General features: G+C 37.1%; 1 protein-coding gene across 1 annotated transcript; it reads right to left on the bottom strand.

Moving 5' to 3' along the window:
• Window positions 1-2747: 2747 nt before the first annotated feature.
• Window positions 2748-19948, bottom strand: LOC100815466 (RNA-binding KH domain-containing protein PEPPER). The gene is made up of 6 exons (XM_003546386.5): window positions 19559-19948; window positions 18106-18361; window positions 16110-16258; window positions 5249-5503; window positions 4239-4430; window positions 2748-3240 (listed from the first exon to the last, which is right to left on the bottom strand). The coding sequence occupies exons 1-6, from the start codon at window positions 19850-19852 to the stop codon at window positions 3058-3060; spliced, it is 1329 nt and encodes a 442-aa protein (XP_003546434.1). The 5' UTR covers window positions 19853-19948; the 3' UTR covers window positions 2748-3057.
• Window positions 19949-25942: the final 5994 nt, after the last annotated feature.

The raw sequence follows: 25942 nt of genomic DNA, 5'->3' as shown, positions 1-25942 counted from the left end.
CCGTGATCTCATCTGAGAATCGAGTGAAGTAGAATGAGGATATATCCTTTTTATCCCTCCAGTTCGAAGTGTGAGTTTGCTGGTTTCTTCCTAAATTTCCTGGGTGTATCCATCGTGAGCTCCCCGTAGAGTGTACTTTGTCTCTCACTATTGTTCGGCCTCTAGTCCTAACCCTCTCCCACCCATCGTTCCTCTCCCTCTCTGTGTCTCTCTCTCTCAAACCCTCAGAGTCTCTCTCTCTATCTCTCTCTCTCATTTCTCCTGTAGCAGGATTTGGACAGCAAAATAAATTTGTCTAAGTCTGGAATTGTTTAGCCTCGAATTCATCCTACTCTTCTTCTTGCTCATATGGAGCCTAAGTTTGCTAAGCAAGCCTTGACTGACCCTACATGGTTAGCTGCCATGAAAGCTGAGTATGATGCCTTCATCAACAATGGTACTTGGACTCTTGTTTCTCTGCCTTCTAACAGAGTTCCTATTGGTTGCAAATGGGTTTTCAGAATAAAAGAGAATCCTGATGGTACAATCAGTAAATACAAAGCCAGATTATTGGCCAAAGGGTTCCATCAACAGTATGGAATTAACTATACAGAGACATTCTCACCTTTGATAAAGCCAATAACAGTGAGATTGCTTCTCACCCTTGTTGTCACTTATGGTTGGCCATTGCAACAGTTAGATGTAAATAATGTTTTTCTTAATGGGATTTTGGAAGAAGAGGTGTACATGCAACAACCTCCTGGTTTTGAGTCTTCCACTAATCTATGGTCTGCAAGCTTAATAAGGTAATCTACGGTCTTAAACAGGCCCCTAGAGCCTGGTTTGATAAACTTAAGGAGACACTTCTGAAGTTTCAATTTCAGTCCAGCAAGTGTATCCCTCTTTATTTGTCTACTCCAAGGGGTCATTGACAATCTACATGCTTGTTTATGTAGATGATATCATCATAATAGGGAATAATCCTCCCTTAATCAAGCAACTCATCTCTAAGCTGAAAATATATTAAAGACTTGTTGGCCAGAGCCAATATGACAGGAGCAAAACCTATTTCTTCACCTATGGTTACTGGATGTAAGCTAACTAAAAGTGGATCTGATCCCCTCACTGATTCCTACATGTATAGATCTGTTGTAGGTGCACTTCAGTATGCAATTATAACTAGACCAGAAATTAGTTTTTCTGCGAATAAAGTCTGTCAGTTCATGAAGGAGCCTCTTGAAGATCACTAGGTTGCAGTTAAAAGGATACTAAGGTATCTTAAGGGTACTCTTACATGGGCTCTTCATCTAAAGCCAACTTTTGCACCTTTCTCCATTAATGCGTTATGTGATGCAGATTGGGCCTCTGATCCTGATGACAGCAGGTCCAGTTCTGTTGCTTGTGTCTACTTTGGTCCAAATTTAATACCCTGGTGGTCAAAGAAACAGTCAGTTGTTGCCCGCTCAAGCATAGAGGCTGAATACAGAAGCTTGGCCTTAGTTACTGCTGAAGTATCCTGGCTTCAATCTCTTCTTTCTGAACTTGTTCCTCGCAAACTTCCTGTTATTCAGTGTGACAACACAAGTACTGCGGTTCTGGCTCATAGCCCAATCATTCATGCTCGTACAAAGCACATGGAGCTAGACCTATTTTTTGTGGGAGAAAAGGTTCTAAATAAACTACTTCAGGTAGTTTATGTTCTTGCTACTAGTCAGTATGCAGATATTCTTACCAAAGCTTTATCTCCAAGTGATTTTGAAGTGTTCAGTGTCAAGCTCACACTGTGTGATCCCTCCAATTCTTCTTGGTCTCACCGACCATGAGCTTGTGTGGGAAGGGGGGTATTAGAGTATTCTTACGCCATTGTATTGACTTTTACTTATTGTTTAGTGAGCTATCAGTTTATTAACAGTGAGTTGTCATCAACTGTAAGGTAGTTACAATGACTAACTGTAGTTAGTTAATAACTGTCAGGGTTAGTTTACAGTTGAGTCTCTCAATATAAAGAGATAACATTGTTGGTTGTGATTTACCTACTCTTTTCAGATCAATTATAAACACTATTTTACTTTCTCTCAAATTCTATCAGTAGGGGATAACAATTGTGACACTAAATCCTCAAGATTGTTGTCATAGTTATCCAAAATCAACCACAAACCAATACAAACCTAAGAATGACAAAATAAATTCGACCTACCCCTTTTTTTAGGATGAGTTGAGATTTCTAACCCACTAACCTATTTCTAACCTGTCCCGCTTGACCCATCAAAAGAGGGGTTAAGGACAGGTCAAAGTGGGTCAACCTATCAACTTGTTTATTTTTTAAAAAATTATTAATATTTATTTGTATTTGTGTTTATATTTTGAGATAGAACATTTTAGAAATTTTGTTACCCTACACAAACCTATAAACTCAAATAATCACTAGCAAATAGTATAAGACATGTGATTTCACACTATTCTCAAATCTATCTATATGGTACACAAAATCCCCAGAGTTTAATAGGTTACTCTTAACATTGATCAGTGCATCAAACTACCATGAGGTTTTTTTTTTTATGCGAACTCAACAACTAGGGAAGATAGAGAAAAATGCATCGAGGGAGGGAGAATGTGAAAACGTGTGAAAACAAAAAAGTTGAAAAAGTTGGGTTTAAGAAAATGTAGAAGTTAGGAATAGCTAATGCCCCCACAAAGACTATGTTGAAAACAAAAATATAAAATATCCTATTTAAAAACATGGATTTAAAAATAATTAACAAAATTAATTAATGAAATTTTAACCTTTTAAAGTATCTAACAATTAATACAAGTTTGGTATTGCAACCTGCTTCAGAGGCGCACTTAAAAAGCAAACATCATCAAAATGACTAATTAATATTTCATTACATTTTCTATAAAAATTCTCAACTACTGGCCACCTCTAAAATTTTACCCACGATACAAGATGATATCAAATACATGAAAACAAGCTTCTCTGAGGCTTCATGATATATTCAAGCGTTAATCCTCTCCAATCAGACCCAATTAGAAAGAAACTAGTCCAAATGGAGTACCCCTGAATACAGGGGAACCAATTTAAAGCCTGAAAGTACTGTAGTCTCCTAAACCAGAAGCTCCATAACCTGTGTATGGTTGTGAGGACAATGAAGATGGGGGGAGGCGCGATGTAGTGCCCAACTGAGAGTATGAAGACCTTGGACCTGCATCTAGCCTGCCATAACTGCTAGTGATAGGTTCTTTGTGACTGCTTATAACATCCTGCAATGTAAAGGAAAGAATTTCTGTGAGCAAAATCAATCAATTGTTCCAATACGAATTGCAACCTGAAGGTAAAGTACTCTAAGAGCATCTACAGTGCATAGTTGCATAGTTATATAGATGGGTTGTTTATCTTAATTTTGTGGGTCTTATCTTCAATGATAAGGTTACTAAAGTAAGTGCTTAACTTAATTTTGCGGGTCCTACAATGCTTGAAAAATATGTTATCTATGGTATAAATGTTTTAAGCAACGGTTGCTTATAGTGCTTATATAAGCAACTCCAAGTCATCTACTCCACTGCAAAAAAAATGTAAGCAACTCCACTGGAGATGCTCTAATCAAGTGTCAGTCGAGCAAAAGTAAGGTGAAAATTTCACACTTATGCTTAATTTTATCCTGTACATGAGCATATTCCCTTCAGGAATGGATAGTATCTTTGAAAAGTAAGTCCTATCCATCTGCCAAAGCCCAAAATAACTCCCAAGATTGGCCTATTAAGGCAACTAATAACTTTCAACAAAATAGTCACATTGCAAGATGTTCACTTAAAATGTTACAACTTAGTTTATACAGAGATAGCTATGAATCAAAACTATCATGCTTTCATCTGGTTTCTACTCTTACATATATACAAAGAACTAAAGGACACTAGAAATCATCTTTCCTTTCCTACTTCCGTATAAACAAAATTGAATTATTATCTTTCAATCCTCATATTGCAATATCAAATAACACTTAAGTGATAAAAGACTTCAGCAAAGAAGATGAAGATGAGGAAATCAAGTAATAGTGAGTGTTCCTAAAGCATTCTACCAAGTGAAACATTAACGGCTATAGAATGAGCTACTAGGATAGAAATATGTAAGAAGAAGACCTCCACATGCATAAATACTAATACCACCCCATCCGACCATGCACATATGCTTATGTAAATAACAGAAACAGAAAAATACAACTTATTTTTCCCAGAAGAAAAGGCCCTCTGAAGTCTCCTACCTGAATCAACTGTTGTGCTGTTTGAACCTCGGATGAGGTGCCTTTTATTTCTACAACGATTTCATCAGGAACCCTGCTCTCCTGCACAGTCAATATGGCTCCACTAGTGCGACGAATGTATTCAATATTAGTCCCTTGAATACCAATGATGTCTTCCGCATAAGACAGTGGTATTTGCATTGTTTGTATTACCTAATAAGAAGAAATTATTGGGGGAATGAAGGGTACCATGACTATCAACAATTCAACAGAAGACATAAATAAACAAAATATATAGACTGAAGAATGAGCAAACAAATTTTCTTTTAGCTGACTGCACATGAAGTCAATAGACAGTATAAGCTATGACAAATTTTAAACACCCACATAATTGTTGGGGTGGAATCCCCTTCACACACAATGAAGATCAAAGGTATATGATACAGAATAACAACACAAATATAAATAGCAAAAGACACAAATTTAATGTGGTTTAGAACCTCTTTCCTACGTCCCACAGGAATCTTTCAACAAACGTTCATTATCTCATAACAAATTATAAGTTTTCTGGACAAACATGAGAAATCTCCCAATTACAAGTATAACTTGACAAAATAGATGAAATCACACACACTAGCATATATATATATATATATGAAGAGGGATTAAGTTATTCCAAGAGTAAGTTTAAGAAGTTACTCACCATTCATTTTCTTAAAATCCAATGGTTCTAATGAGTTACTAATCTTAACCCTTAAATTTCAATAAAATGAATGTGGGGATGGAAAGTAACTATTTACTCTTGGAGTAACTTGATCCCTCTTCTATATATATATATATAGACACACACAAAACAGAGGCACACATACATATTCTTTTGCAAAAAACAGGCAATCACACACGCACACATTATTCGGCAACAAGCAGTAAAACTTGACAAAATAGAGGCAATCACAGATATCAGTCCCATTCCCCAGTAAATTTCATGAAGGCAATCAACAGAAAACATGTGAAGGGTTAATATAACTAACCGTAGTAACAATAGGAGCACCAACACGGCCAAGAGCTGAAGAACGAACACCTGAAAGTGAAGAATCCTGCCCATAGAGAGACATAGTGGAGGAAGGGAGAAACGAGTCCAATTGACTCTCACGGTCAGCTAAGACAGAATCTCTTTTTGTTGAATATGGAATATCGGCAAATATGCTAGTGCGTGAAGTAGTATGCAGCAATGACTTGTCAGACCAGGTCTCTGCTTGACGATCTTGTGAGGTAGAGGCATTGTACTTAGACAACACAGAATCACATACAACAGTGTAAATATATAGCATAAATAAGAAATAATATATTTCCCATTTTCTTAGACATTCATCACACTAACAGAATACAGTGGCAGTTCAACACAGAAAATATACATTTTAAGCCAAAATATCATATAACGATTGACCAAAATCTGATTTTGGAAGTTATAATTCCATATTAGGAAGTTAATAGACAGTTATTTTTATAAATTTCAAATTGGTAGTTATAGATTATGAATATGATGTGACAGTTATGGTGATATGGAAGTTGTGTTACAGTCTTACAGACTTGTAAAAGGCAATTAATGTGTCAGGATGTTATTCCTTGTGTTTTGAAGGAGGATACTCTGTTAAGGAGAAAACCTGTGTTTGTCCGCCCTAAAAACTACATTATTCCTATATTTAAAACTCAATGAGTTAGAATGCCATTGAGGAGGATGAAGGATTAGAGAAGCATGTGAAGGAGATGAATGACAAGAAACCAAGATCCAATTTTCACCATGATCTCCCAGACATTCGTAGAGATTTTGGAGAAATGAGATAAGGGTTTAACAGTTTGATTCCATTCTACCATTGTTAAAGGATTTGGCCAAGCAAAAAACAGCAATTAAGGGAGAATACCTAGCAGGAAGTTCCCTACCTTAGTTAGAGCTAGTCAACCACAAGATCCAATTAAGTGGTGCTACTTATAGTAGCACTCTCTTCAAATAGTGAGGTCTGACCTAGTCCTTACGGACTGATACATTATGAGCCTACCCAATGAGAAATTAGAGTCCAACTTATTTCTCTTCAATTAATTTGCTCTATAAATGTAACCTTTAAAGGTTCTCATAATATTAATAGTAATATTCAATTCCACTTAATATTATAAATGAGAGGTATCTAGTAATACATCACTGCTATCCAAATATTGAGAATGCTAGTGATTTGACCCCTTCCGTCATATATGTTTTTGATGGACACTCGCCTTAACCATGGTCACCCCTAGACTACCTTAACTGTAGCCTCTTTGGGTGTTGCCTTAATTGCAGTTTCAAGGGGGTGTATTTAGTCTAACATCAACTAAAGATATAATTTAAATAGAGCTCTTATAAAACTTTGGAAATCCTTACTTTACAAGACATAGAACTTGTCATCACTGTATAGTCCAATTATTTATTCCTTGATATTTGAGCAAACACAATAATAACAAATGAGGTCAATATCTCATATCAACTCATTTCAACATGTCTATGCCTGATTAGTTGTATAACAATTAACTGACTTTATAATCACCTAGTTATAGATGATGTTTGATAACATTAGAATACACAACTCCCAATGCAAGAATTGTAGTGATTTCAAGTTATACATGCATCATTATTGCTTTGAGAAGCACTAATATAACTCACTAATGCTCGCATGACAGGTCAATCCAATACAGTATTACTCTAATTTATACCTATGTTTTTTTTATTGGCAAAAGAGTGTATATATATTATAAATAAAATAAATCAGTACAAGAGGTACTGTGATATGTACATCCCAAGATTACCCTACTTTGAGCTATGGTAGCCCAATATTAGCAATTGAAAGCAAATATTAAGTAACCATAGATCTATATCTATGCTGGGGTACCCTTCTACAAAGAATTCTAAAGACCAATCCCCCCTATACAAAAAAAAAAAAAAAAAGCAGCTCTGATGTTGCTGGACCATAAATAGAAAGGAATGTCAAATCCTTTTTCCAGATTTTTAAGCCATGACCAGCAGAAAGAGAGTATCATCCATCAATTTTTTACCATCAAAACTGTCACCAGAGAAAACAATCCTATTCCTATGGTTCCATGTACACCAAGTCAGAGAGGTCCACCAAATCTGCCATCTATGTTGAGAAATACCATTCAGAATGCATTGAGAATGTTGGAGAAAATGTTCTTTTGGCCTTTCTGGAAAAACAGTGAGCGTATTTATCCATGACAGGGTCTCCCACCACAATGGCATAACTTTGGTGCATCCTCGTTGCGGTTTAGGCAAAACAGGAAGCAGACTTCATCCATACCTACGTTTTGGCTTCTAAGATTCATCCTTGTTGGCAATTTATCCCGAATCAATCTCCAAGCAAAATGAGACACCTTGCTGGGAATTTTTAGTTTCCAGAGAATAGAGAATGCCCTCTCATCATCTTCTTCAATTATAAACTGATTAAGAGCCCGATATGCACTTCCCACTGTGTACTCCCCTCCCACAACCAACTATCTTGATGCTGGACTTGAACTACCATCCCCTCAATATCCTCCAAGAGATTTGCTGCCAAATCCATCTCTCCCTCCATTAGCATTCTCCTCCACTCAAGCTGCCATTCCCACACCCCACTTGACGCCGATCACATCTGCTGAATATAATGTTGCTGCTTTGAAATATAGTACTGTCTAGGATATTTTTCCAGCAATCGGACCCCATCTTCTTTCTAGCCATCTTCCCAAAATTTCACTCTGCTACCGCTTCCAATTGTCCAAGTTACTTGATTTTTGAACCAGCTTTCGTCCTCCGCCGAATTGCAAGCAACACATAAGTCCTGCCACCAGATAGAATCTTTATGATTTCTTCTTGTCAAATCCAGGTTCCTCCAACTTCCATACTTTGATTCCAGCCCTTGAGCCCACAAATCTTCATGTTGGTGGAACAAGTTTCACCACCATTTTCCAAGCAAAGCATAATTGAACTTCAGCAAATCCCGGACTCCCAAACCTCCTCTCTCCTTAGGTAGACAGATGGTCTCCCAACTTACCCATGCTAGCTTCTGATGCTCAGAATCCCCCCCCCCCCCCCCATAAAAACCTACTCTGCAGCCTAATCATCCTGTCCACCACCTTCTTTGGGACCCTGAAAAAATAAAAGATAGGAATCAAGTTTAGGATTGACTTTATCAAAGTCACCCTACCCCCAAAGGAAAGATGTCTTCGATCCAACTTTGAAAATTTTCTCTCACACTTAAGGACAATTTGATCCCAAGTCTCACTTAGCCTTGGGTTTGCCCCAATGGGTATACCTAGGTGCAAAAAGGGTAACAACGACAATCTACAGTTTAGATAACCCATTGCTCCGTCATCCCAAACGCCCCAAAACAACTTTTAGCAAAATTTATCTTTAGACCCGAAACCAATTCAAAACTCCTTAGCATAACCTTGATGGCCTTCACGTTTGACATTGTTGCTTTCCCGAAAAACACTGTCATCAGCATATTGCAGAATGCTAATGTCCACATTGTTTCTCCCCACCAAAAATCCTTCAAACAGATTCTTCTTCTGAGCCTCTCTCGTTAAGCCCGTCAACCCTTCAGCAACGATGTTAAAAAGGAAAGGGACTAAAGAGTTAGGAAGTCCCACATCACTTGCCTTAATTCTTGGGGTGCAGCTTATATATCTGTTATTTAGTGCCAATTGGTTTTAGGTTGAAATTTAACATGGTATCAGAGCCTATAGCTCATCTTAGTTCTAGCCTATTCTAGTAGGCTCGCCTATATTGGCAGGCATCTGTGGAGGGGAGATGTTAGGAAGTCTCACATCGTCTGCCTCAGTTCTTGGGGTGCAGCTTATATATCTGTTGGACAACTTCACTTAGTGTCAATTGGTTTTAAGTTGAAATCTAACATAAAGGGTCCCCTTGTTTGAGTCCTGTTTGAGAGAAGAACTTGTCAGTGGGGCTGCCATTAACCAACACTGAGATTGAGGATGATTTCAAACATCCCTCAATCCATTTCACCTATTTGTCGCAGAAGCCCATCTGTCTCATCATGTACAGCAGGAAGTCCCAACAAATAGAATCGTATGGCTTTTCGTAGTCAACTTTGAACACTAGACAACTCTTTTTACACCTTCTTGCCTCGTCCACAATCTCATTAGCAATCACCACACTATGCAGCATATGTCTCCCCTCCATAAATGCACTCTGGCGTTCATCTATGACTTTTGACAACACTTTCTAATTTATACCTATGTGAAGACTTAATATCTCGTATATATGACACATGATGGTCATCAATCTATGCACATACTAGTCTCAATGCATTATGGTCCTCCTTATCAACAGCAATACTTAACTACAATTATCTTAAAGCATTGTTCCATTGTCCAAAAGGACTTCGCAACCAAGTCATTTACTTGGAGTCTTATGGTATTAAACTTACCATTCTAAGGTCTTTATTATGCTCGACACAATATCTCATATTATTATCAAATATCATGATACAAATGCAACAAAACTGGTCTAAACACATTGGCATCTAAGGCTTACACCAACATAAAAGGGCAATCCAAAAAGTGGAATTTGATGGCAAGATTCAATTGGATCGTTGGCTAGGACTGAAAAGATTATTGAAATTCAATAGACTTAACCAAGAGTAAAGATGTCCATGATCTTCATTTGAGTGGAATGAATGCTGTACACTTGAGATGACATGGGAAGTTTTCAAAATAAAATTATTGAAGTTTTTTAGTAGTGGAACTGAAAATCCTTCTGAACAATTGGTAGCCTGGCATCAAACTAAATCAGCGGAGTAGTTTGTGTGACAATTTGAAATATTATTGGCCCAATTAGCCAAGATTCCAAAAGAATAGGCTTTAGGATTTTTTATGAATAGTTTGAAAGATGGTATAAAAAGAAAAGTCAAGACTTGTGAGCCACAAACTGAGCCCAAAGCCATTCATTTAGCCAAAAGGATCAAGAATGAATTGTATGTTGATAGTATGATGGGCTTAGAAAGAAATTTGAAATCCTCAATTTCTTAATTGGTGCGGTTTGCCACAAGTGGAGCAATTATAGATCAACAAACAGAAGCAGTTTCACACATGAGAACACAAGGTGCGGCTGTTTTTTAGTATAACCCATTGAATTCAAGTCCTAATCAATCCCCAAGAGTAGCCCACTGCTAGAAGGCTCCTCGCCATGAGAAGGTATGGGAGGTCATTGCACGCAGCCCTTGCATATGCAAAGAGACTATTTCCGAATATGAACACATGACCAACCGGTCACCAAGTTCTGCAGCCAGTAATTCAAAAAATTCATCATTTAAAAACCATGGCACTGGCCACTTACCTTATCAAGAGTATGTTAGAAGAAGGAAAGAGGTTGTTGTTTTCAATGTGACCAACCATTTGGGCCACTTTTTCATAAGTGTTCTGAAAGGAAGTTAAAAGTGCATATTTTGGGGGAAGATGGTGATGGGGGATAAGAATTCAAAGGGGATGAATTGACGGAATCAAATACAAAGGATGTACAAGAGACACCTTATTTCAACCTTGAGGACAAGGCTGAGTCTGGACTGTGAGTCATTGATAGGCCAAAATATGATTTAAGCAGTTATAATTCTGTATTAGGAAATTATTTTTGGGTAGTTATTTTTATATTAACTTCAAATTAGGCAGTTACGGGTTATGATTCAATGCTTATTATGATATAGTATTATATTATATGTTGTGTTCCAAACTTGTAAAAGGCAACTGAGGTGTCAAACTGTTATTCTTTGTGTTTTGAAGGAGGAAACCCTTGTTAGGGGGAAACCCTGTGTGTGTTAGGAAGAAGAAAAACACTTTGTCTGTCCACTGGGCAATGCCACCAGTCTGCGAGTGACAGGTCAGGTCACATCAGAAATCGCAGAGCCAGACTCAACGGCTACATACGATCTCGACATGCTATTCAAACACGGTGCGGTGAAGTGTATTGGGGGCGCAAGTGCTGCAGGAGGGGGAAAGGATTATCACGATAAAGGAAAGAGAGGTGAGGGAGAATCCATAGGGGCAGCAGACGCACTGAAGGAGAAAGCAAAAGCACTTGCTGAGGTGGCAACAACAAGCAACGTGGCAGAAGTTGAAGAAACTAGGACAGCAAATTTTAAAATTGAAAAGGCCCAAGAGGCAGCACGTGAAAAGGCAGTGCATGTGGAATTGGAGACCACTAACGTGAAGGAAGGAGGGCCCAAAAATAAAGAGGGACTTTCTACTTGCACACCCCCAAAGCACAAACACCCTTTGGGCCTTATGTTGCATAGTGTACTCAAGAAAAAGGTGGTACCATAAGAAAACTGCTGTGGGTCAGCCTTCACCTATTATGGTGACACCTATAAGGCTGGATAAATCCCAAACCCAGCACCTCCAGGGAATGGTGCAAGAGGGGCCTGCCGCCAGTAACCAACATGACTCCACAACAGAGAAAGCATCACTCAATGGAGACACAGAGGAAACTACGGAACTACTAAATTCCCAAGAGGCATCCGACAACTGGAAAATTAGGGGCTACAGGAGGAGATGATCTACATCCAATTATTGCCAAACTAAAGGAAATGGAGGATAGAGATAAGAAGGAAGCAGAGAGGTTGGGAAATAATAGTGGTTATCCATGAATATAATATCATACAATGTCAGGGATTTAGGGAGGGGTGTAAAATGGGCAGCCATTCGTAGACTGATCAAGAAGGAGAATGTGGATATGATTTGTATACAGGAGACAGAGAGAGAGTCAATTGATAAAATAATGTGTCAGTCATTGTGGGGGGATGCGGATGTCAGTTGGGAGACGCAACCCACTGTCAATACAGCAGGTGGTATTTTATGCTTGTGGAGTGAACGAACATTTAAACTGTAAATGAAAGTTGTTGGCAGTGACTTTATTTTCCTGAGAGGAGAATGGTTGAGGGAGGCACAACAAATCAATATACTTACAATTTATTCCCCCTATGAAATACAAAATAAGAGGATATTGTGGGATCAGGTTAGGCAGCTGAAGCATTCTCTATCAGGAGATTTCTGGTGCATCTTGGGTGACTTTAATAGCATCAGGGACCTTGCTGAGAGATTTGGGATTTGCCAAAGGGGTTTAGGGACAAATGACATCAAGGAGTTCAACGATTGGATAGATGACTTGGAGTTGGGAGAGGCGCCATGGCTGGGGAGAAATTTCACCTGGTTCAGACCAAACGGCACATCCAGGAGTAAGCTTGACAGATACTTGCTTTCTCCTGAGTGGCTCGAGAGATGGCCTACAAGCACTCAATCTACTTTACCTAGGAATTTCTCAGACCACTGCCCAATCGTGCTCAGGTCTACATCAGTCGACTAGGGTCCTAAACCTTTTAGGATCCTAGATTGTTGGTTGTCAGACAAGTCTTTTAAGGAAACAGTCATTAATTGTCGGAACTCCAATCAGCAACCAGGATGGGGAGGATATATCCTCAAAGAAAAAATAAAGAGGCTGAAGCAAAGGCTGAAAACGTGGAACCGGGAGCAGTTTGGAGACACTCTAAGGAGGGTCAAGATGATTGAAAAGGAACTAAACAAACTAGAGGAGGATACAAGCCAAAGACAGTTATCTACTCAAGAAAAGTTGAAATTGAAACAACTGCAGGAAGCTTTGTGGACAGCTGCCCAAGATCATGAATCATTATTGAGGCAAAAGGCGAGAATTAGGTGGATCAAGCAAGGAGATTGCAATTCTCGATATTTTCACCTGATGCTGAATGCTAATCGTCGGAATAATTATCTGAAGGGTGTCATGGTTAGTGGAACTTGGTTTCACAAGCCATCTAAGGTAAAGGAGGAAGTCAAAGCATTTTTCTCACAAAGATTTCAAGAATCATCTTATCACAGGCTTAGATTGGATGGGATCTGTTTTCAAAAAATAAGTCAGCACCAGAATGATAGGCTGACTGCCTGCTTCCAAGAGGATGAAATTAAACAGGCCATATGGGATTGTGGGAGTGACAAAAGTCCGGGGCCCGATGGTTTGAATTTCAATTTCATCAAGCAGTTTTGGCAGCTACTCAAACTTGATATCCTTCGCTTCCTAGATGAATTTTATGTTCATGGTGTTTTCCCGAGGGGCTGTAACACATCCTTCATAGCTTTGATACCCAAGGTGGCTGATCCTCAAATTTTGAATGACTATAGACCTATCTCCCTGATTGGATGCATGTATAAGATTGTTGCTAAGTTGTTGGCCAACAGAATGAAGAAGGTGATGGCTTTTATTGTCGACGAAACCCAATCTGCTTTTATTGAGGGAAGACACTTATTACATAGTGTTCTCATTGCAAACGAGGTGATTGAGGAGGCCAAAAGGAGCAGCAAATCATGCCTTATATTCAAAGTTGACTATGAGAAGGCATATGATTCGATCTCCTAGGATTTTTTGTTGTACATGCTGGTCAGAACAAGCTTTAGCTCCAAATGGATTGAAGGGTGCCTGAAATCTGCGTCCATTTTGGTTTTGGTCAATGGTAGCCCCACAGCTGAGTTCTCTCCTAAAAGGGGATCATGGCAAGGAGATCCGCTAGCACCTTTCTTGTTTAATGTGGTAGCTGAAGGGTTGAATGGTTTGATGAGGAGAGCTAAGGAGGAAAATATGTATAAGGCCTTTCAAGTAGGCTCAAATAAAGTGGAGATCAGCATTCTATAGTTCGCTGATGACACAATCTTTTTTGGGGAGGCAAATATGGAGAATGTTAAAACATTCAAAGCCATTCTAAGGACATTTGAACTTGCCTCAGGCCTTAAAATCAATTTTGCTAAGAGTTGTTTCGGAGCTTTTGGTGAATCTGATCTTTGGAAGCAGCAGGCAGCTAACTATCTGAATTGTCGTTTGTTGGTTCTTCCTTTTACTTACCTGGGAATACCCATAGGAGCAAACCTGAGGAGGTGTCACATGTGGGATCCTATCATCCACAAATGTGAGAGAAAGTTAGCGAAGTGGAAACAGAGACACATATCCTTTGGGGGGAGAGTGACACTCATACAATCAGTGCTAACATCGATCCCTATTTACTTTTTTTCTTTTTTCAGGGTGCCTAAATCAGTGGTGGATAAGTTGGTGAGGATACAACGTAGATTCCTATGGGGAGGAGGACCCGACCAAAACAAAATTGCATGGATCAGCTGGGAGGCAGTGTGCTTGCCAAAAAAGAAGGGAGGATTGGGCATAAAGGACATCAACAACTTCAATATGGCATTGCTTGGCAAATGGGAGTCGAATCTCAGGCAACACAAAGGGGAATTATGGGCTAAGGTGTTGGAATCAAAATACGGAGGATGGAGAGGCTTGGCTGAAGTGGATAGGGTAGGCCACAAATCCATTTGGTGGAGAGACTTACAAAAGGCTCTTACCAGCTCACATCAAGGACAGCTTATTCAAAAGGGAATGAAGTGGAAGGTGGGTAGCGGTGATCAAATCAAATTTTGGGAGGACAAGTGGACCGGGGAGGAGGAATCATTGGCTGAGAAATATCCTAGACTATATTTAATATCATTACAGCAGCATCAAGTCATAAGATTGATGGGAATGTATAAAGACATAGGGTGGGAGTGGAATTTTACTTGGAGAAGGTCACTGTTTGAAAATGAAATCGACTCAGCGGTTAATTTTCTCAGCGATATTGCAGATAAGTCAATTCAGCAACAAGGACCAGATGCTTGGGTGTGGTCCGAAGACCCAGCGGCCCAATACTCAACACGTAATGCATACAACATGTTAGGGGAAGAAGGAGCAGCTGGTAGGCAGGAGGAGTGTTTTGAGAAATTATGGAGAATAAGGATTCCAGCTAGGATTGCGGTATTTGCATGGAGGTTGATAAGAGACAGATTGCCGACAAGACAAAACTTGCGGAGGAGACAAGTACAAATCACAGATATGCTATGTCCTTTCTGCAGAATTCAAGAGGAGGGCGCATCTCATTTATTCTTCCACTGCAATAAAATACAACCCATCTGGTGGGACACTATGTCATGGCTGCACATTAAAGGTGCTTTCCCATTAAGCCCAAAGCAGCATTTCCTTCAACATTTGGGTGTTCAAGTTGATGGAGTAAGGACTAACAGATGGCAATATTGGTGGTTAGCCTTAACTTGGTCCATTTGGAAGCTTAGAAATAGTATAGTGTTCTCTAATGCAACTGTCAATGCTAATTCACTGTTTGAAGATGCAACATTCCTACTTTGGTCTTGGCTTAGGAGTTTCAAGAAAGATTTCACAGTCCATTTTAATCAATAGGCAAGTAGCTTTACACAAAGTTTTATGTATCAGCAGAGGATTACATAGTTATGAGCCTAACTCATATGAAACCTATATCCATAGATTGGTTCCCTTTCAGAATATGAATGTCTGATTGAGGAACCATTTGTATGGTCCTTTCCTGTATTATTAGTACCTCAGGTACTCCATTCTATATATATATTATATATTATCTTTGCTGATAAAAAAAAAAACTTTGTCTGTACTCAAACACGGCCTAAAAACTAGATTATTTCTATCTTTATGCAGAATTTAGCATGTTTACTTCTTGAGTCCAACATATAGTAAAAGAAAATACTACCAGGAAAAAAAGGCAGCAAGAGTACATTTATAAAAGGGTAAAATATCCTCCAAAACAGAAAAAGCAAAACATATCAGAAAACTAAATATTGAAAACACAGCAAAGCAGAACATCTCCGTGCATATCTTATATGGCAACTTGGCAGAACACCAAAGAAAGAACAAAAAGCTATATTGTAGAAAGTTGAGTGGAAGAGAGATACCCTAAATATATGTTATTTTCTAATTCAAGATCAGGAAAATTACGAGCTTACAGTTTTCTCAAATAGGGGAAGAACGCTATGATCAACCAAAAATTTCCTCAGATGGCCAACTACTGCTTCAAGAGCTTTAAGGACCTTCAAGGCTTCTCCCTGAATTTCCACAATCCTCTCATCCACGGTAGCATAAGATTGAACCTCATCTTCATGAAAATGATTTGCCATTACAATAATATACTATAGATTAATCATTGCAGGCTAACTGGAATGCCATGCTATGATGAAAGAAGGGAAAGATGCATTCAGATCATTAGTATCATTGCATCCAGATTTAACAGGAAATATGGAATTTAAGAAATGACTAATCTGGAAGAGGTCCTATTTTAATCTGGGAACAATAAAATTGCATTTAAAAGTAAACAGGACAGTGGAACAGGAACTTATGTGAGCATACCAGCATAATCAATTTAACTATTAACTATTTGAATTCACAATACTCATCAACGCACATGCTGATGGATACAAAGAAATTACTGTATATAAGCTTACCAAAAATAGTGAAAGAAAAACAAAAGAATTGAATCGAGCAAGATGCTTTAATCATCACAAATCAAGATATCAAAGAGAAAAGGGAGAATTATTTTATGATCTTTTCAACTTAGGACAAAGATTGACTATGAATATGGAAGAACTAGAAATCCAAGAGGACAAAGTTCGGCCTATTACTATAGAATTCGGATTGGATAAGTAAAAGAAGCCCTTAAAAGGATAGATAATGGTAAAGCTATTGGTCCAAATGGTATTCCGATTAAAGTTTGGAAGTGTATAGGAGAATAAGGTATCACATAGCTCACTAAGTTATTTAATGAGATTTTAAGAGCTAAGAAAATGTCAGACGAGGGAAGGAAGAACTTTTGATTCCTATACTTAAGAACAAGGGAGATATTCAAAATTGTTTAAACTTTAAACTGCAGAGGTATAAAACTTATAAGGTGCACTGTAAAATTATGGAAAACATTGATTGAGCATAGTTAAGAGAACAGACAAGGATTGCTGAGAATCAATTTTGTTTTATGCTAGGAAGGTCTACAACAAAAGTCATTTATCTTTTACATAAGATGATGATGGAAAGATACTGAAGCAAAAAGAAAGAGGTTTTCTTTTATTGACTTGAAAAAAACTTTAAATCAAGTGCTAAGAGGAGTGTTTTGAGTTGTGAAAGACTTAAACAAAAAAGTTTTGTCCATGGCATATATTCGGGCTATACAAGACATGTATGATGGACAGATGGAGAAACTCCAAGTGTGAGAACTTCAAGCGGCAAGACTAAGGACTTCCCTATAGGGATAGTTACTAGTTAGATAAGTTTACATCGAAGGTTAGCCTTAAGTCCTTACTTGTTTAATCTAATTTTGGATGTATTTACCTGGGAGGCTTGGATATATAAAAGATTATCCACAAATGATAATAATCTAGATTAAGGAATCAAGGGAAGTTAACTTTAAATTTGAGCTTTGGAGACAGACTTTGAAAACAAAATGTTTTCGCTTAAGTTGAGGTAAGACAAATTACATGCATTGCAATTTTAGCAAGAGATAAGACATAAGAGGAATATTACTTGCATGTATTATGGACAGTGAATATTAAGTGCAAAGCTGATTTTAGTTTATGAAAGAAGCTCAATTCATTTTACCTTCTTATTTTCTTCTCTTATAAGTGTTTATGGAGAAGTTAATCCAAATAAGCCCTAAGCCTACATCAATAATGACTTTTCCTTTTATGTTTGATTTTGAATATGAATGATAAACATATTCTTTTTTTGTTTTCTGTTTTACGTTGCGTGTGTCTATTATGTGTGGATTATTTGCTATGTCGGTAAAGCAAAATTTTATGGTCAGGTGCTCCACACCTCTACCTAGGAGTGACTCCTATAGCATACTTTACATAACATTAGTCCATGAAAGAGAATACACAAAAGATCAATAATTGCTACTAAGAATTAGGGGGATCATCATAGATGCATAATTGCATAACATGACAAGAATCATACCTCCTGACAACACTCTAACTGAAGCACTGGTATTCTCCTGAATAGATTTGATTAACGAGCCTTGCTTTCCAATTAAATTGATAGCCTGTGTCGATGCCACCAATAAACGGATGGAACAAAATGCAAGACCAGCAGCCGATTCTTTATTCTCAGCATCAGTTTCAGATAATCCAGAGACACGCTTGAATATCCTTACTACAGCATCCATTGCCGGGGAAAGGGCTGCCTCTGGCTCTTCCTTCCCGGACACAAGTACCTATGACAAATAAACAAATCTAACCACATTCAGTATATAACAGAAAAAAAATACACAAATAAATAGAGGCCATCATTAAAGGAAAACATTCCAAAGAGTTGACGTGCATGCATACATTTATCATCTGAACAGAAACATACAAAGCAACTGATCTATAGAGTCAACTTCCATTCACTTTCTATAGGAAACTAAATAAAATTCTAAGCACGTACACAGAAGACTATACACCACATGAACAAGAATCAAAAGCAACACTTTGACATGGAATTAAGGACGCACGCCACATAATAATGAAGTTAGGATAAAATTGAAGTTGAACAATGAAAGCAAACGTAAAACCAAAATACAACACCAACTAAAACACACATTTAATGAGAGGAACGCATAAGCAAAACAGAATGTGAAAAACGGAATGAAAAGAAAATTTAGACCTGACAAAAAACTGCTCAGTTATAAGTAGTAACAAAAAATAAATTCCAATTGACAGCTATAGTTTAATGAATTTAATTGAAATCAGTTCACCTTCAACCAACTAAGAATAATCATATAATTAAAAATTATTGGCTTCTACAATATTACTTTAAAATTCCTAACTTTGATGTCTATTTAATTGACGTAAATTTACACTCAGACTGAATAAAAAATAAACTATACTTTAATACCACGGCTTCCTAAACAAGTGAAGTGGAAGCACAGTAGCATAGAATATATTTTTTTGGTAAAATCTACATGCATCTTTCGCTGGAGGCAACCTTGGCGAACTTATGAGAGATAAAAAGTTTACAAAAGTATTTAATGCAGTTACATATCCATAATTCAGATTCGAGACCACTGATTAAGTTAGAACAACCCCACGCAAGCGCTCGATTGTACATTAGCATGTAATATTTTTTAGGTAAAGTCTACATTTGTCTTTCCCTGGAGGCAACCTGTTCGAACTTATGAGTGACAAAGTTCTCACTTCGAAAATTCGAGACTAGTGATTAAGTTAGAACAACCTCGATAGTACATTAGCATAGACATCACAGAAAAGAGAACCGAACAAGCAGTGTAGAAAGCAAAAACAAAAAACAAGTGATTTTTGTAGGGTATCAATCAAATTTTTAAATAAAAATATAAAATTAAAAAATCAAAAGAGAAGGGGATAAGAAGGAAACCCTAGAGAGGGGGGCGGGGGTTGATGCAATTGAAACATACAATTCGATCAGGAGTGCCGAGAGGAGCGTCGAGAACGCGAATGCGAGATCGAGTTTCTTCGCACATCTTCTTTATCAGTTCTCCCTTGCGCCCAATGATGCTTCCAACTTTCCCCACCGGCACGATGAGCCGGAACACGCAGTCCCCAGGCCACCCCGGCCACCTCTTCTCCGGCGGAGTGGAAGCCGCGGCGGCGGCGTTGGATTCCGTCTCGGTGGGCGGTTGTGCGGCGGAGACATTGTCCGGCAGGAGTGGTTCGGCGGTGCCATTCTGGAGTGGTTCGGCGGTGGCCATAGGAGAGAGAGGGTGGTCAAGCTGAGGTCTTCGATAGTGTAGGGAGGAAAAGAAACACACTGGCGTCTCGCTGTGTAGCTTACCTCATTAGCTTCAGTGTTTTTTATTATAATATTTTTTTTAATAAGATTAAGGAATCGCATTCAATTGGGATTTTAAGATATTATTTTGAGTTAAAAATGGGTTATAAATTTTAGGTTTAACAGTACTTTTTGACAATTAAGTGTTATGATTGTGCAAATTTTACTGCTCAATTTTTAAAATTTTTTGTCCATTTCGAAAAATTAGAGCTCATAATGAGGGCAAAAATATCAAATGGGGTTCTTTTTACAAATTATTTATCTAAATGGGTCTGTTTTAAAATTATTTACCTCGTGGGTCTCTTTTTATACTATAAGGCGCTTCTCTGTTGAGCGCATTTTCCGAAATGGCGACACGTGGCATGGGTTAGGAAGTGATGGTCTGTCAGGCGCGACCAGACGTGATGACCTGTTAGGCACGACCACACGTGCTGGTCTGCCAGATACTTCCTTTCAAGCTTCCCTATAAAACTCCTCCTCCTCCTTCGTTCCATTTGCACTACGAAATCGTTAAAGTGATTTACGCTCAGTTGAGTCTCACTCCTTGCTATTGTATGTATCATTGTTAAAGTGTTTTATACCGGTTAGAAATTTTGCTCAAAACTAGTAAATGTATTTATCTTCGATATATTATAGCATTATTTAATATTTATTCTATTGATGATAATAATGATTATATTTTGTAGGCGCATAAACAAATTGACACGGACGATAAATTTATTATAACTTTGTTTATATTTTTTGTGTGATAAATAGTAATTTATTGTAACTCAATAATTTAATATTTGGTTATAATTATGTTGTGTTTATATATGTTATATTTGTTTGTTGATGACAATAATTATTTATTGTAGTAGTTTTTATGTCCACCACATTATTATTATTATTATTAGTTAAGCTCATAATTATTGATGTTGTTGGTATATTTTTTTAATAGTCAAAATTTACATAGACGTTACAAATAAATGTCGATTCTTTAACACATTTATGTGTTATTTATTTTTATTTATTTTAAAAGCATTACACGATAAGATTGAAACGTTAAAGTACCTGGAAGGAAGTGCCTGGCAGAGCAGCACTTGTGGTCGCGCCTAGCAGGCCACCACGTGTCGTCGCGCCTGACAAGCCACCACTTCCTAACCCATGCCATGTGTCGCCATTTCGGGGAACGCGCCCAACAGAGAAGTGCCTTGCAGTATAAAAAGAGACCCACAAGGTAAATAATTTCAAAACATACCCATTTAGGTAAATAATTTGTAAAAGGGACCCCATTTGGTATTTTTGCCCATAATGAGAGTCCTTTTGCTTTTGTCATACATCCATTAGAAAACGAAAGGTTTTACAACCCTTCTATGTCCCGGGAATGTCACATACCACTCTCCTGGGAATCAAAGGAGACAAATATTCTTCCTTGTGCAAATAAAGTCTTATTATCTTTTATCATCCTTTGGAGATCAAAGGGTTACTTCCCTTCCCTAAGGAAGTTTTTTCACATCACATACATTTGTTGTCCCATAAAGATTCAAAGGGTTTACTACCCTTCCCTATCCAAAGGAGACTTTTTCTCAAACATATCATATCTCATTGTCATTACTTTGCATGGTTACACAGTCTTGACTTTGTATTTACATAAACATCACATTTCATTCTGCCACAAATTCTCTAAAGTCAAAATATTTTACGTAAGAGTGTGTTTGGATAGAGTAATTTATTTAGGTAATATATTTTTTATAGGGAATTAATTTTTTTTATTAAAAATAACTGTTTGGATATTTTAGTAAAAGGAATTCAAAATTTTATAATTTTAAGAGGAATTTTAGTTAGTTGAAAGAATAGAATTTCAAATTCTATCTTCAAGGGAGTGAATTTCAAATTCTCAGAAGCAAGTTTCTTAGACTCTGGCGGCTACCGCCGCCGTGGACTGCATCTCCATAATCAAGAACCAACGCGGCAAGATATGCATTCTCGCCATCGACAGCGGAAACATGCGAGGGATTCTCGCTAGAAAAGCCCTCGCCTACCTGAAAGTTGCGCTGAAGAAGAAATTTGGCGACCAGAACACCACCATCGCAAACTACTTCGACGTGGACGTCGGCGTCGAAGTCGACGGCATCTTCACAGCAATGCTCTTCTCCATCAAAGTCCTCGCAAACCTATAAGAGAATAACCATCGCGATTTCCTTCTGTCGTTGCGTCCCAACCTCGATGATCTCCACCAGCACGCTCACCACGTACGTCAACTTGTCCACCATGTTCGACTCGAAGTCCGCCATCAGCTCCACCAGCACCTTCATGATCCCCGCCTTCACCGCCTTGATCTTGTTCTCCTTCACCATGTACAGCGAGTACAGCATCGTCGATGCGTCCCTCTTCGCGCGGAGCCCTCCACTCTCCAGGAGGCTCACCAGTAGTGGAATCGCGTCAAACCGCCTGATCATCGCCTTGCTCTCCTCCACCTGCGAGAGTCTTAACAGGGCGCATGTCGTGTTCTCCTTCATCGTCGGGGTTCTGGCGTGCACATGCGATGCTCTTCTTCACGAGGCTTCAACTTTTAATAAAGAAATCCAAACACAGAATTTTAAAAATAAAGGAATTTAAATTGGAGCATTTGAAATTCTCAAAATTTAAAATTCTTTAGAATTTTAAATTGCCTCATCCAAACACACTCTAAGCGAATTTGTTAGAATTTCAGACCTTACATTTTTCCACGATACTGCCACAAATTCGCTTAAGCTAAAATGTTTTGATTAAGTGAATTGTCATATTTCTAGACCATACATTTTGCCTCAAATTCACTTTACCTAAAATATTTCACTTTAGCTACATAATTTCTTTCTCCCAAAGGTTCCTAAATGTTCCAAGACTCACTCTAAGATCCCCCCCCCCATAACCCGATAATTACAAAACGAAAAAAAAAAGACATTTCAACATAATATGATAATCAAATTACATGGATTACAATAATTATGTTCAAATCCTAAAACCCTCATTGGAACCCTATCACGACATATACATTCAATTCTCATATCAAGTAGGTCAATAATTATATGAAAATGAGAAAATGCTTAGAAAACATTGAATGACTATAACATAATTGCGAGGAAAGGAAAACATGCAAGGGGTTGCACTCACCTCTTAGAGTGTTTCCTAGAGGTTTGCACGGTGATATGATTGATGTCTCTTCCTTTCTTCTTCTTCTCTTCTTATTTCTCTTTCCCTTTTTTGCGCCAAGTAGAATGGGTGATAAGTGTTTTTAGGTTTAAACCTATTAATTTCACTCTTTGTTGAGCCCCTAATATTAATGGGCTTTCATCACATTAGATTGTCCCTTTCCACTTGAGCCCATTTAACTATTATTTCAATTACCATCTTCTAATAATTAATTTACTTTGAGTACTACTACTACTATTATTATAAAATTGCAGGATGTTACAAAACACCCAATTTGGTTCACCTTTTCTTTTTTACTTTATTCCATTAATCTCTTTTTTTAAATCAATTTGGGTCACTTTGGACAAAGGAAAAAATGAAATATGTATTTTCTTTAAAAAAAGAACAAAGTATATGAAAAAATAAAAAATCAACAAAATACAAAAAGTAAAATATTACAATAGAAGTAATAAAGCACGAAAATAATAAAAACACAAAATAAAAAAATATAAGTAAGATAAAAAAAAAAGTTTTCAATTTTGGCTATGATGAGTATTGCCACCAAACATTTTCCTATTCCTAGTTATACAAACATTTTTCTTGCACTCTAAAAAAATCGAACTTCCAACAACACCTTTTTCTCTTGTCTCCCATATTAAAAAGGGATAGAATGATAATTTCAATTTTCAAAATCACTTTAGTCCTTCATGCACTATCTAAATCACTTTTCAAAGCCAAATCAAACAAATTTAAGGAGCAAAAACAAAATAAAAAATATTAGAGACCAAAAAGTTTTAAAAAATATTATTGGGTATCAAAACAAAAATTTGATAATTTATGAATGACCAAAAACATATTTTAGTCTTTAATAAATAAATATGTTGGGAAGGGTGGTGTGAGTATTAAAATAGGTTTCTGTAATTAAATGTTTTAAAATAATTAATGAGTGGAATATCTAAAGTTGATGTTATGGACTTTTTGGTTATTTGCATTTCTTTTCTAAGTTGGGCCTTGTGTCTATGACCCATCTATATGGTCATAAAATTGTTCATCTTTTCTAAAACCTAGCCTTAAGTCATTATTTCTTGCGCCTCTTGGAATGTTTGTTCTCGTTATAGACCTATTATAAGATCTCTTATGAAAGTTGTTGTTGTCGTAATCATAGGATTGGAGGAGCCACTATCAAGCCCTCTTGCTATAGGTTCATCTTTTTGAGGTAAGAAAGAGCTAGTTATCTTGCTAACAGGTGTGCTAGTAGCCACGTGTATAAGGATATGCCTTTGACTCCAATTGGTTGTAATTTATGTGAATTATATGAGGAGAAATGATTTTCCCTAACCCTTGTTATATGTTTTGTGATGAATTACATGATTAGATCAATTGTAAGAATTGTCTTTATGTTTGCCTATTTTTGTGTGCTTAAGATTGAATTAAAAAATCGATGGTTTGAATACATTATCGTGTGTGTGGTACATGTGTGTATATGCATCTCTCTGTGTGTGACTTTGTGTTTTTTATAATGTGATACTATGTTTATGTTACTGTGTGAAACTATGTGTGCCTAATTGTCACTACAAGCTCATCATCAACATTACGAGAAGAAACTCAATGCAACCCACTCACGTAGTCACTTCAGTAGCAACATTAATTTGTTATTTGTTCTTTTTTCTTTAGTTCTTCCATTATGGTCTTTATTTCTTTCTTATTTGTTCAATAACTTCTTCCTTATTTTTTTCTCATTTGTTCTGCCTAACATTTATTTTTTGTGATGCAATGCAGGAATTGATTGCCCATTTGTTGTTGCTTGTGATTACTTGATTACATCTCACTTTTTTTCGTAAAGACCAAGTAAGGAAAAGTTCATTTTATGGTTGAGAGTTTATGTATGTTATTATTTATAACAAATGAGTTTTGAATATTAATCAACATAGATCATATATATGGATCCATGCAATAATGGGAAACTAAATTACAAATAGGATGAATGAACATCAAATAAAACATTTTGAACTTCAGCTTGAAAAACATCATTTTATTTTTGTATATAGTTTAACAAAAGTACAAATGCTTTCTTATTCCTTTTTGTGATAGAGAGCACTTTTTCTTTTAGCTGAGAGTGTTTACTAACTTGTAAGCAATCCTATTTTACAAACAAAAAAGTTTTAGATAATATATAGATGAATAAAGAAATAATCATAATTTCTTTATGTAGTTTCCATCCTGGAAAGAAAAGACATCAAGATAGTATCTAAGCCAGGACCTAATGTTTGTTTGCAGCCAATATAACTCTCCTTAAAGTCACCTTTCTTTTTCCCAATATGTAGTTTGATAATCAATTTAGCTTTTTTGAGCTTCATCTTCATATGATATTTTAAATTTGCATGATTTATGCTTTTGTTTCTCTTATTAGGAATTACTTTTACTCTTAAATTATGCACTATGATTTAAAAGTGAAAGTAATACCTGATAAGAGGAACAAAAGCATAAGTCGTGCGACTTTAAAATATCATGTGAAGATGAAACTCCAAAATGTTGAATTTATAATCAAACTATACATTGAAAAAAGGCTTTAAAGGGTTACAGTAGATTGTCCTGGAATAGGAAAGCTAGAAGACGCCTCGGAAGATCGAGGTTCTTCTCCTAGAGTTGTTATTGCTTCTATGTCCTGCAAAAAATTTCTAATTATCTCTGCATTTTGTCTCCTGCAAGTAGCATTAATCTCCAAATCTATGGGAATTAAATCACCTGCAACAGATCTCCTTTGCATACAAAAGAAACATAACAACAATTATCCAATTCCAAAGAACAATAAAATGTGTAGTAACTAAAATGTTAGCAAAAAGAATCAATGAATTAAAGA

This window comes from Glycine max, chromosome 15 (assembly GCF_000004515.6).
Source record: "Glycine max cultivar Williams 82 chromosome 15, Glycine_max_v4.0, whole genome shotgun sequence".
NCBI classification, from domain to species: domain Eukaryota; kingdom Viridiplantae; phylum Streptophyta; class Magnoliopsida; order Fabales; family Fabaceae; genus Glycine; species Glycine max.
The sequence above is the reverse complement of the archived record's forward strand: the minus strand, read 5'-3'. Positions and strand labels throughout refer to the sequence as shown.